The 13,307-nt window shown below is 41.2% G+C and overlaps 1 protein-coding gene across 15 annotated transcripts in view; it reads right to left on the bottom strand.

Annotated features, from left to right (window-relative positions):
* The window catches only part of PPFIA1 (PTPRF interacting protein alpha 1), a 97,899-nt gene extending 90,995 nt beyond the window's left edge, over positions 1–6,904 (bottom strand). For 3 of the 15 annotated variants that reach the window (XR_004537576.1, XM_033928198.1, XM_033928205.1), the window contains exons 1-2: positions 6,670–6,902; positions 4,967–5,230 (exon numbers count right to left, since the gene is read on the bottom strand). Coding sequence is in view for 14 of the 15 variants with exons in the window: in XM_033928198.1 (XP_033784089.1) it covers positions 4,967–5,230 (264 nt within the window). In the remaining variant the exon portion in view is untranslated. Of the gene's footprint in view, positions 1–4,966; positions 5,231–6,485; positions 6,616–6,669 lie in introns of those variants that run through there. The other 12 variants (XM_033928195.1, XM_033928208.1, XM_033928204.1 and 9 more) reach the window with 11 other exon arrangements.
* Between the last annotated feature and the right edge of the window lie 6,403 nt (positions 6,905–13,307).

Below are 13,307 nucleotides of genomic sequence, written 5' to 3'. Positions count from 1 at the left end.
TTTCTAGAATGCCACAGCAAAGTCTTGGGTCTTAAACGGTGGGCTACCAACAAGCAATTAGCGTTTTACACATTCTGCCATCTAGAAATACAATATATTACATTTTGCAATCATCAAAGAGCTTTATATCAAAACATTCTGAAAGTAAAACATATCCAAAAACAAATGGGTTAATCAAATTATTTTCTGTGAAATAAGAAATTTAAGAATTCTAATATTTGCATGACATACTATTTAACTCTATTAGGAGTCAGAGTTGGCACATTTTCACCGACTCCACAGTCCAAAAACTGCTTCTGACTCTGACTTTGACTCCATAGCCCTGTCTGAAAGTCAGATATATTTCGGATTTTCCACCTTACAGGAAGCATTTAAAGCCCATCTTTAACTGGCTTTAGTAGTACCCTTTATTTTATGCATGTATTATTGTAACCTACTTGGGTCTTAAGCGAGATTATAAAACTGTTAAATAAACAAACATATTTTATGGGATAGACTTGTGGGTAAATGGGGTTTTATTGTTAGCTGTTTACTATTATGTTTTGTTTGTTTATGTAAGTTGTAACTTGCCTAAAATATAAAGGATAAGCAGGAAATACGATTATTTTAAAATAATAATTTTGCTAAGCAAACAATATGAATCACAAAATATTTGATAAAAATACCTATTGTTTATGTTATGAAATATTCTGTTATAATCCGCTTTGGACCTACTCCAAATTTCATACAAAGCCTCCCTGCCCCACTCTCTGCTCTGGAGGAGCATATGACAGGGAGGCTCCAGAGCAAACACTTTCTATGGAGGAAAGCGCTCTGAACCCCACAATCCACAGTCAGCAAGCACCAGAAAGCTAAATTCTCTGGTGGCAACTATTTGACCACTGAGCCATATAAAATAAAAACAACCCATTCCATCCCTAACAGAGCAATTAAAGATTTTAGACCAAGAAAACATTTGTTGTCTGATCCAACACCTAACCCAAGAGTTAAAACTACTACTGCTCAAACCTGGGAAAGAGTCAGAATTTCACCCGATTATAGATATTGAGAAAACTGCTGCCATGTACATAGTGACTCTCTCCTTTACCAGCTCTTAAACAATGCTGGGACCCTTAATTGTATATGGTCAAGAAAAGAAATTAACTGTGTATTTTAGTCTAGCAGCTTCATTGTATGTCACATGATGATAGGATGAATCGAAAGCAACTAAGAGTCGTAAATATTGCATTCTCTATTAAAATTAGTTCCAGCAAGATGCTGCTGCTGAAATATTTGTTTCAATGAGTCAATAAATCTTAGGAGTAAAAACTTATCAACATCTTCCTTGAGAGTCATTAAAGCAACACCCAGAGTGCAAATAATCCAATATGCTTTGCTCTGCAGAATCAAGTTCATTTTGCTTTAAAAAAAAAAAAAAAAAAAGTCAAGCATTGCACAGTCTTTTAGAAACAAGAAAAAGAGAAAAATGAAGGCAGATAAAGCCCACATGGCCGATCTAGTCTGCCTTCCATGCCATCTACTAGCCCTTTCTCTCCCTTAGAGGTCCATCAAGTTTTTCTTGAAATGATGAATAATCAGTTCCTTACCAATTTTTCAAATTACCGGTAGATGAATTCTACCAATTAGTTGCTAACTTATACAAGATTAGTCACTTCATTGGCTCCCTATCCTTTTCCGCATACAGTTCAAACTCCTCTTTCTGTCCTACAAGTGTATTCACTCTGCAGCTCCTCAATATCTCTCCTCTCTCCCCGTACTCCGTTCATCGGATAAATCTCTCTTATCTGCACCCTTCTCCTCTTCAGCTGACTTCAGACTTCATCCCTTCTACTTTGCTGCCTGGAACAAACTACCTGGCTCGGTACATCAAGCTCCGTCTCTGGCAGTCTTCAAATCCAGACTCAAAGCTCATTTCTTTGAAGCTGCTTCAATTCCAAACTCCAATCTACCTGCTAAGCACAAATATCTGTCTTATTCCCTCTGTAATTCCCCCACCTTCTTGTCCAGTTTGTCTGTCTTGACTAGCCTGTTAAGCAGTATTGAGCAGGGACTCTCTCGTCTAGTTTTTGATGTACATCATTAAATATGTCTAGTAGCTGTACAGAAATGATTCGTACTAGTAGCACTACACCTCAGTTTGTCAAAATGACATTTGTATGAAAACAAGCTGCAAGGTGTTCCTCAGATTACAGGTAGGTTTATTTATTTATTTTTTAAAAACTTTTTATTCCACATATTACATCAATCTATGCAGGTTACAATATATACACAAATGCATTAATAAACAACAGATACATATCAAAACTAGACAGTAAAAATTAGAATAACACAGTACCAAAATACTTTTGGCAAATTAAAACAAACCATATTGCACAAATGATCAGCCCTCGCCCTTTTTTAGGTCTTCTGAAAAAGATGCGCTTTTAAAGTTATCTGCCAAATAATTTCAGGCAGGGAATTCCACATTTGTGGCCCTACCACACTAAAAACCCTAGAACAAATAGAAGCTTTGGTAACAGACCGCAAAGACAGTGCCCCGGGATTCTGACCATAATGACCAAACAGGCTCCTATGGTGTAATAAAATCTAGCATTGCCTTCAGCAGTACATGCTGAAGGTTCTTAAATAACAATTGGAAGCCAATGTAACTTAACCAATAAAGGAGTGACCTGTTCATACCGAGGAATACCTCCCATCACTCTTGCAGCGCCTTCAACACTTTTTAAGGAAGTTCACAAAAAAAGAGCGTTGTAATAATCCAAATGAGGTAAAACAAAACACTGTTGAAACATGTTGAAAATTTTCTGCAGATAAAAGCTTACACAGTTGCAATACCCGAATCTTAAAAAACACTGTCCTTACTACTGAGGCAATATGCCCTTGGAAAGACAGAGAAGAGTCCAATAATACACCTAAACTTTTTATTTATCGCTCTACTGGAATTACCACTCCATCGGACTCAAGAGATAGGAGTATTCTGAAAGCCAGTAACAGATAGCCACAAAATTTTGGTCTTTGCAATATTCATCCAATCTACAATAGCAGCTCTAAAAGAAATTGCAAATTTTCATTCAATGTTCATGTCCTCAGTTCTTAATCTTGTTGTAAACCGCATTAAATCCTAGCTGAAATTTGCAATAGAGAAGAAAAATGTATGGTATCTGCGTATAATGAACTCCTAACTCCAAAAACAACTTGCCAAGCGGGGCCATAAATAAATTGAACAACATAGCAGAAAGCACTGAACCCCGCGGTAATCCATGTACAAGATCAAAAAAATTCCATTTGTGCATCTCCGGCCACACAAAGATTTCCGTTAACAAGAAATGACTTAAATCATTTCAACACTGTTCCAGTCTATCCAAATGCACGCAGATGCTCTAAAAGTATGAAATGATTGACTGTGTCAAATGCAGCAGCAACATCCAAAGACACTGAACTGTTGTTATTATCCCTTTGTGAAGAAATCTGTAAAGGTTTTGATAAAGGGAATTGTTTTTTGCTAACTGTGGGGGCATTTCACTAAGGGCACGCTAAATGCTAACGCGACCATTATATTCTATGGACTTCTCTCAATTCTTCTTCACACCCCTTTCCCTCCCCCCCAAAAAAACATAATTTTACATTTTTAAATTAATCCTACCAACAGGGCTGCTACAGAACTTCCTCCTTAGTAACAATGTCCGTATGGACCAAATTCTGTCACTGCTAGTGCTCCAAATTTCTCCCTACCCCCCGATTAACTTGGGCGGTCCCCAACCTTTTTTTATTTGTTTCCTCTCTCTTACCCAGCATGCCCCACTTCTCCCTTCATTCATTCTCATGGCAGATAAGGCTTTCTCTTTTCCTCCCCAGCACACCCACCCAAAGCTCTTTCTCAATCGTCCTCCTGCAAACACCCCTCAGAAAATAGAACCATCTTAGCTCTCTCTTGATCACTTCTACCCCATAATCCTCTTATAGCATACACTCTCTCCCACAAGGTCACTGTCTCCTAATGGCCACTCCAACATAGCTGAATCTCCAGATCTCTCTCTCTTTTACCTACACAAAGAGACTTGACTCTCTCCCCTTTCTGCCTCATTCCTTTGCAATAGAGACACTCAGCTTTTTCTCTCTCTCTACAGCCCCTCTCCAAGGCACACACATGCTGAGCTCTGTCCCTTCCCTCACTCTGCACAGACATTTAGCTTTCTCCTCTTAGCAATGTAGCACACAGACATCCAACTCTCTCTCTCGCTTCCCCTCTCCTCTGGAACATAAGCACCCCAGATTTTACCTTGTCTCTCTCCCAACACACCCCAGGCCCACAGACACCCATTGCCTCCTCTCCCAATACACCCAGTACTCTCTCTTTCCCCATTTCCCCTTTCTTCTTTCTTACAACACACAGTGCTCTCTCCTTCAGTTCCAGCCTGGTGAGGACCACAGTGGAAGGAAAAGAGTGGCTATACATCAGACTACATCCTCCTGGCTCTGCCATTTTGGCCCTAAATGCAAAATCTGAACTGTGAAGGTCAAACTTTACAAACCTAACTGAGTGGTGGAAGAGGAGTCTGTGGCCTGATACGCAGCTGCTCTCATTTCCTTCTACTGTGATCAGTAGCAGTCCTATGTGTGGGCACACACATGTATGAGCATTCTCACAAAGGTGCCGTGGTGGGAGGAGGAGGCAAAGTGAATAGCAGATTCTGCTGCTGTTGCACCCTGCTTTCTACAGCTCCAACCAAGCTACCCACTGCCAGCAAAACATAGGCACCAGGTCCAATTTTCCAGTTGCCATGATAACCTGGCACTTGGTGTTTATCAAGCCCTGATCTAGATTATTAAAGCACTATGTTTTGTGAAAATACATTTATGCTACATTGAAAAACAAATATTCACCCACAATGCTCCACTGCGAGAATGACAACAAGCACAATACGAGAAGTGTATTTGTAACATTTGCATTCAAAAGTAAGCATACCTGTGGAAGAGCAGTATTGAGCTGCCTTTGCAGAGAATCTCTTTCATGGCTAACCTCCTGTAGCTTGCCCTGACTCAATGCAAGTGTTTCTTGAGTTTCTCTTAGAGTATCCAGAAGACGATCTCTTTCTTCTAGCATCGACACCATTAACTGCTCAAAATGGGAATCTGAGTCCGAGTGTAATAGGGAGCCTGGAGCATGGCCCTCACCTCCCCCAGAAGGGATTTCCGCCTCGCTGATGGTTGGCATCACTTCACACATCATCTTGAAATGAAAAAGTTCAAATCAGAAATAACCTTTAACCTAAAATTTGAAGTCATAGTCAAAAGATACACAGGAAAATACCCTTCATATGATAAAATAACTTAGACAAAATGTTTCCTACCAAGAGCATATCAAAATCCACAAAAAAATATTCACAGGCTACAGATGTTGACAGAACATTAAATCTGTCATTTTTTAATTAAATACAACCAAAATGCTCCCTAGAGGCCCAAATTACTAAGCTTAGACTTCATATCTCGGTTATATAATGAGAAGAAAAGACTCACTAGAGGAGGAGATTATTCTAGGAAAGTTGGAAGGACAAGGTAAAAAGAGAAACACCGGCCAAATGGACCAACATAATAACCATGCTAATGGTCACCACTTAGCAGCAATTAAGCATACTGCAGAAAGTGCAATGATCTATTGGAAACCTGTCCAGAGAGATGGTATGAGTGTGCACTTTATCAATCACAGATGTTAAAACAACTGAAGGGTATGCTGATAAGCTACAAGGCTTCAAATGAACTGAATTACTATTTCCAACTAAAAAGAAGGCTATTTATACCCTTTCTCTGAAAAGTTTGAAGATTTGCTTGCCCTGGATCGGTAGCATGGGATATTGCTACTCCTTGGGATTTTTTTGGCCAGGCACTAGTGACTTGGATTGGCCAACGAGGGACATTGGTCTGACCCAGTAAGACTATTATTATGTTAGACATTACTAGAGGTACATTATTCAAGTCTTTTATCTACATTTACTCATGTTTTTTGTGGTTTTTTTACACAATCTCGATGATGTAACATGGCTCATATTTCCATGAAAGTTGCTCACGTAAACCGCTCTGACCTGACTTCCTAGCCATTAGTTAAATAAACAATAAAGTAAGTGGATGTTGCAAAGCTAACATGGTTTACAAACTTTTCAGGCCAAAGATGCGCATCATTGAACCTATTTTCGCAGCCTGGAAGACAGTTCTGCAAACACACATCTTACCACAACATTAGCCAGTGGGTTAATTGCTTAAGGTAGGCAAGAGGTGATTTAAAACTATATACTGAAGATGATGTTGTAGCCACAGTAGTTGCGTGTTTTTTTGATATTGTATTTTTTTAACTGAAACGTTTCAGTTTCTCGGTTGTGAACCGCCTAGAACGGTTGGTGGGGCGGAATGCAAGAAAATCAATGGTTGGTTTAGGATTAATTGGGACTGAAATTCGCCTAAGGCACAGGACAAGCAGAGGTGGCACCTACTCCCTCCCGGAGCGCCTTTTTCTGGCTTAAGGGTCTCAAGGAGCAGCTCTTCGGAGCAGGGTCCACCTGCAGAAACGCCGAGCGCGAGCAGCAGCGGCATCACTGGGAGGCGGGAAGGCTCCCGGCCCTCCGCGCTTTATCTGCCGGGGCTGCCGCCGCCCCCTCCCCGGGGGCTCCTTCTTACCTCGCTGCCGTCGCCGGGGAGCCGCGGCTCGGCTCCTTTTCCGCCCTCCTCGCGCCCGCATTCGGCAGCCCCGCGACGACCGGCGAAATGGGGGGGGGAAGGCGGGACGAGAGCGGCGCCCTGGCGCGCATGCGCGGCTGCGCGCGGGAACGTCACCGGCCGGGCGCTTCCGCTTCCGCTGTCACTTGTCGCCCGCGCGTGCGCGGCAGGGGACGGGAGGCGGAGAGTGCGCGTGGATCGGGCGTTTTGGTCTTTGCAACGTAACAAGGCGGCTTCCAGGCTTGATCTGGGAAACGAAACGTGGACCGAGTCAGCCCGGGTGGGAATAAACATGTGCATCTAGATTGCTTATCAGATAGAAAACAGAGGGAAGGGTTAAATGGTGCTATTTGACTTGCTCGGGTCGCCCAAGAAAAGGATCTTGGGAGTCATTGTAGACAATGCGATGAAACTTTTCGCCAAACAAGGTGCTAGGGATTATTTTTAAAAGGGATGGTTAACAAGACTAAAGGCTAGATTCGCTAAACCCACGGATTAACTTCTGACCACTTAACGACCCGATTCACTACCTGTTATCTTTCTTGCATTTGTTAAATTTGTAGTTTCAAAACTTTTGAATAAAATTTCATGGACAAAAAAAGAAAGAAATTCTATTGATTTGTAAAGATTTTATAAACAGTATATTGAGGTATAATAATTATGCAACATAGCTATTATTGCAAATATGTAGCATCATTTATCTGACATATATTTATCTAAATAAGACCAGATTTTTAATACATGTTCTCAGCTAAGCAGTATGTGGGGTTGATCCCTCTGTATTCTTTTGGGGGCAATATATTTAGATTGGTTAGTTTTGCACCTGTGTTTCAAGAAATTGCAATTTGTGTTTTAAATACTTTTTCCCTGTTCCTTTTATTCTGAGATTGTTTTTGAACATCCATCGCAGGAATGAACCTCATTCCTAAGCTATGTGGCTTACGATTTCTCAAATTTTGGTCACCAAAGTACGGTACTTGCATCATTCCAAAACGAGGGTCCTCCTATAGTTCATAGGATGCTGCTTGGAAATTCATTTTAATCAGGCCTGTGGCACCCAAAACGATATGTGATGAGATTTTCTCTGGTCCCTTTCTGCTGCTTCTAGTCACTTGGCTCCTTCTGGTCACTTCTGGCTCATTTGATCATGTAAAGAGATTTTCTCCAGTTCTGTCATTTTCCAAGTTTCCCACGTTAGTTCAGGTCTTCTCCGGTCCCTTTCAACTCCTTCTAGTCACCACCAGTCATTTACCCTACCACGCTGACCACACACAGGATAAGTTCACCCTTGACCATACTCTGGCTACAGAGTAGGGTTTATAGGGGGTTAGGTGCAAACCATCTTGCATGCTTCTCAAGGGTCACCTCAGGAATTCTTGGTGACGATAACTTGCTGCTAGTCTCTCCAAGCTCAGGAGTCTTGTGGAAAGGGTCCTATTCTTCTTACGGTGAGCTCATCTTCTTTATCATCTTTTGTTCATCCCGCATAGAATCTGAGGTGAATCTAATTCAACAGTGCACTCAAGACTGGATCCCCTCTTCTTCTTTAGATGCATTAAGCTATATGAACATGAGGCTTTTTCCAGCTTGGCCTTGTGTCCTTCTGCTGCATTTCTTGGAACTTGAAGATTTTTTTCTCTGTCTATAACAATTCACCAAGTAGTTGCTTGGGACTGACTCCTCTATAATCAATACTGTTCTGCTAGTTTTCTTTCACTCTGTCCATATTCTTTCTCTGGTGGGGCCTCAAGAGTTCATGTACCTCATTTGCAACTTATGATTTCTTCTTGCCCTCTCCTGCTGAGATATACTTATAAAATATGCATGCTTGTTTTTCAGGTTAGTTCTATTTGGCATGCCACAAAATTTTCAAAAAGAAATCTAAGTGGTTTACAAGGTAAAAGCTATGGTGGGGGTTAGAGACAACAAGAGAAACAAATTTCACATGGAACAAAAGGCTAATAGGAACAGGAAAGAATTATAATGCAACGATGGTAGTAAGTATCTAGGAGGGAAAACGCAGGAAGGCAGCATGATTGACTGATTCTGAGATGCGCAAAGAACAAGCTGAAAACGTGATATTACCAGAGTCAGTAAGAAAATGGTGATTGCCCCTTCTAGGAGTGGTGTTTCCAGGGGATTGCTGGAAGGTATCTCTGCTTCTTTTCCATGTGGTCATTCTGCAGGAGGTTCAGCAGGCCATGGTAAAGTTGAAAGAGAAACCAGGCAAAGGTGCCCACCAAAAAATCAGAACCCAGAAAGCAGGGCATTAGCATGGACATGGAGAGGTGCATCTGAAAGGGCCATCCTTTGCATTCCAGGGTAAAGTCTGGACATGGCTCACTGAGAGAGCTGAAAAGCCTGTTTACACTGAAACTAAAACCCAAAAACAGAACAAAAGATTCAAAGCAGGACCAGATGGAAGCAGCATGTGACTGCATTTTACTATCTGAGTGACAGAGCACAGTATAACCTGGGAAATGATATAGCCATAGAGTAAAACAGGAAAGTCAGAATTTGCAAATGATTGGATGCTGCGGCAAAGGTAATGACAGGGACATCTGTTTGTGCCCACTTGATCAGACAAAACAAATCCTGTGTTTATTCCCCAAGATGAAACTTCTGGAGGAAAGGTCCATAATCTGCTATTAAGATAGTCATGATGAAAGTCATTATTTACCCCTGGCATCGGTAGCATAGAATCTTGCTACTCTTTAGGATTCTGCCAGGTACTTGTGACCTGGAGTGGCCACTGTTGGAAGTAGGATACTGGGCTAGATGGACCACTGGTCTGACCCAATATGGCAATTCTTAGGTTCTGGTTGTGACATCACTGCTGAGGTTGGCTCTTAGGCATTGGTGGAATGAGGCATTATGACATCACAATCTCAGCTCTGGAATGTTGCTACTCTGGGTTTCTGCCAGGTACTTGGGACCTGTTGGAAACAGGACACTGGGCTTAATGGACCATCAGGCTGATCCAGTATAGTCATTTTTATGAGCCTTTCAAATAAGAGCAGCAGGAGCAGTTGCAATCACTCTTTTGGCTGCTGGAATTTCATTTACTGTCTGTGTTGAGCTCCTCCAAAGGGTTAAGAAAGAGGTGTGTCAGTTTCTTTGCATTACTCTTTAAAGCTGATAAAAAAGAATTTAAATTTCTATCATATGCTTCCCACTTCCAGTGTTAGTAGAAAAAAAGTGTTTGCATGTTTACTGGATCCTACAATAAGCAGCATTTAGTTATGTCAAGATTATAAAGAAAGATGACAGGAAAGTGAAAACCTCTGCGTAGTAAGAATCTCTTCTGCACCCATTCTGTTGCTTTGTTTAGTTGGATGTCTCATTTCTGCTTTGAGCCTTAAAAATCAATTCTGGTAAAATATAGTTGCCATTGTATTGCGGAGGATCCTGGAAATGGGCACATTTGTCACCTGCCGTTGGGGAGTACAAGCAGCTGTTGTGTCAGGATATGTAAACAATAGTTGTTGCCAAAAGCACTTCTCATCCCTTTATTAGGTGCATTGTGACCCAGCTCCTTCATGTCATAAAAGCATCCAGAAGTAATGAAGGGGGAAAAAAGTGTTGCTTCAAATGGTAACAAGAAAACGTAGATAAAGGCCAGTTTGCCCATCGAAAGAAGCAGCCAGGGCAATTCCTGGGATGCTGTCTACAACTTGTATAAAGATGTGGGTTAGCCCTGAGCGATAGTTTAGAATTTTGTAATATTAACCACCAGCATATAATTGCATTGTGCCATCCTAGATCAGTGTATCGCAAACTGTGTGCCATGAGATGCCGGGGAGGGGGAGATGTGCCAGCAGCGAGAGGCACATCATGTAGGCAGTCAGCTAGCTCTTCTCTTCCAGCACCCTCCAGGGCCCATCTGGAGGGCCTTTGCGCATGCGGTCATCACAATTCCAGATGCCTTGTTTAGTGTACCACGGCTTGACAAAGTTTGCAACACTGCTATAGATAATAAATTAGAGCGAGGTAGTGAGAAAAATGCTGCTGCATGAAGCTGATGTACCCAGTGGTGTTTTTATAAGGCCAGCAAGCTGACAAACATGTTTTCAATTAATTTTTCAACTATATACTGTAGTTTTGAGGTAGGAAAATGCAGAGCTATGAAGTCATTGCTGTCTTTAAACAGCTAATTTATTAGGCTGCTCTGTGCGGTGGGGTTTTGGGCCTCGTTGATAATCAATGTTGTCTTTCTGGTAGTGGGGAGTATGGGCGTGATAGATTTGCAAACAGCATTGAATCACACATTGTTTTTGTTTCACTGTACTTTTATTTTGATTGTTCAATGAAAACTGGTTGTACTTTAAAAAGGGAGAACATCAAAAGTGCACCTACTGTAACCTACTTCCAATCTGAATTGAGTTCAGAATAAGTTTTGGACCACATATGGGGGAGTAATCTTAAAAGTATTTTATAGCCTTCAGATTGCCCAGATTGTGTGCACAGAAGTTCATTTGATTTGAGTGGAGGTTTTCTTCAGACACAATTAAGACAAAGTTGGTACTTAACATCTGCTTTATAAAATAAGCCAGGAAAATGTGTATGTCCTAAAAAGCAGGCATAAATGTTGTGGGTATTTTCCATCAGGTACTATTTTTCCCTTAGAAAACAGAGGTAATGTATCATAGAGAATGACATGGAATCTCAATATCTCCGTCCCGTCCCTACGCCATTCCTGCAAGCTCTGTCTTAACAGCACAAGCCTCAAACACTTATGATTTTAAAGTGTTCAAGGCTTGTGCAGATGAGGACGGAGCTTGCGGAGAGGGGGAAAAATTGTCCCATGTCATTCCCTAGATACCTACTGGGCACATTGATCAGCCTGCCTTTAAACTAACCTTCCATCCTTCCAAACAGTAACAAAAAGGTTCATTTTCACCAACATTAATGAGCATACGCAAAGGACAGAATAATTAATTCTTGGAACCTGCGTGGCTAATAAAAAGAAGTAACTCACTGCACTCAATGTACACAAAAAAAAAGGCAGCACAATGGGCCCCTTTTACAAAACTCTGGTACCGATTCCCCTTGCAGCAAACGCAGTGCAGCCCATTCAGTTCCTATGGGCATCGTCACATTTACCGTGCTGGGACTCACTACGAGTTTTGTGAAAGGGGCCCAATATGTGCATTTTGAAAACTGGCTGAAGTGTTTTCCTACTAACCAAGCGTGTTCTGCAGTGTCTCTGGTGAGTCACAGTTCAGACTGAGAAGACACGCAAGGCGTGCCACCTTCATTGCTAACATAAGAAGCAGTTTTGGCTTAGTTATTCTCTGGCTAGACTAGAGAGGTAATTGTGGACTCAAGTAGGGTGGAGTGCAACTTGTTTGTGTTCTGGGCTGATTTATCAAATGGACAAAATTCTTGTAAGTCAAATCACATTCATTAGTATTTCACTTAGCTGTCCTCTCGGTATGCTTCTAGCTCTGGCAGACTTTCTTGTTTCTGGTTTTTAATCAAGAATTCTGGATTTTGACTTGCTTTGGATCTGTGTGCATATTTACATACTTGTTTTATAAGAACGATCGAATGCCATGAGGATGATATTTGCCTCAAATCCGGTATGTTAAGTGTGAAACTGATTGTTTAGGGTTGCAAATAGGGAAGGTCAGAACTCACTGTCATAGTGAGGGTTGCTGAAGAGTTCCTCTTTCTCTGTTGTAGGTTTGTGTAAACTCATGAAATTGTGTTTGTTTTCATGATATATAAGATGAATGAATGAAAATGGAGCCAAATTGATTGCAACTAGGTGATCACAAAGATTTGAGACAAGTTTTGGCTAGGATTTATCCATTCATAATAACATTTGCAGCCCTGTTTAGATTAAATGGATTATTTGTTTCACTTACCCTTCAATCTGATAAGGTTTCAAATAAAGTGGTGTGTTACCTGTAACAGGGGGCCTCCTCGGACACCAGAATAAATCAGCCACATGTAGGCGATGTCATCTGATGGCTCCCATTGGACAGATATACTTGCAGATAGCTCAGAGAGAGTATGTAAAAAAAAAAAAGAGAGAGAGAGAACCCTCTGAACATGTACAGTAGATAAGATATCCCTCTTGGGCAAAGACAGGCAATCCCACTTCCTGCATCTGGCAGTTCTGTTCTGAGCTCTGGCCACAGTCTCTGACTAGAGAAGGTGGGTGGGTTGTGTGGCTGACTTATCCTGCTGTCTACAGAGGTCCACAGTTACAGGTAAGTACACTTTATTTGTACCCGTTCTACTCCTGAGTGGATTAGAACAGGTACAAGTGGATTGATTTTTCACGCTGTCAAAAATTACAAAGACTAGGGGACATTCGATGAAGTTATAGGGAAATACTTTTAAAACCAATAGGAGGAAATGTTTTTCCTCTCAGAGAATAGTTAAGCTCTGGAACGCATTTGCCATAGGTTGTGGTAAGAGCAGAAACTAAAACCCTACTTTTCAAAAAATACATAAAACCTATTTAACACGACCAGTTCCTTCCCAAACTCCACCTACCATACTCTCTACCCCTTTCAAATCTAAAATGTTTCTAATTACCCAACATGTATCACATCAAGTTCCCATAAATTCTTATGTAATTCCTATGC

The sequence above is a fragment of the Geotrypetes seraphini genome, chromosome 19, assembly GCF_902459505.1.
Source record: "Geotrypetes seraphini chromosome 19, aGeoSer1.1, whole genome shotgun sequence".
NCBI lineage: Eukaryota > Metazoa > Chordata > Amphibia > Gymnophiona > Dermophiidae > Geotrypetes > Geotrypetes seraphini.
The sequence above is the reverse complement of the archived record's forward strand: the minus strand, read 5'-3'. Positions and strand labels throughout refer to the sequence as shown.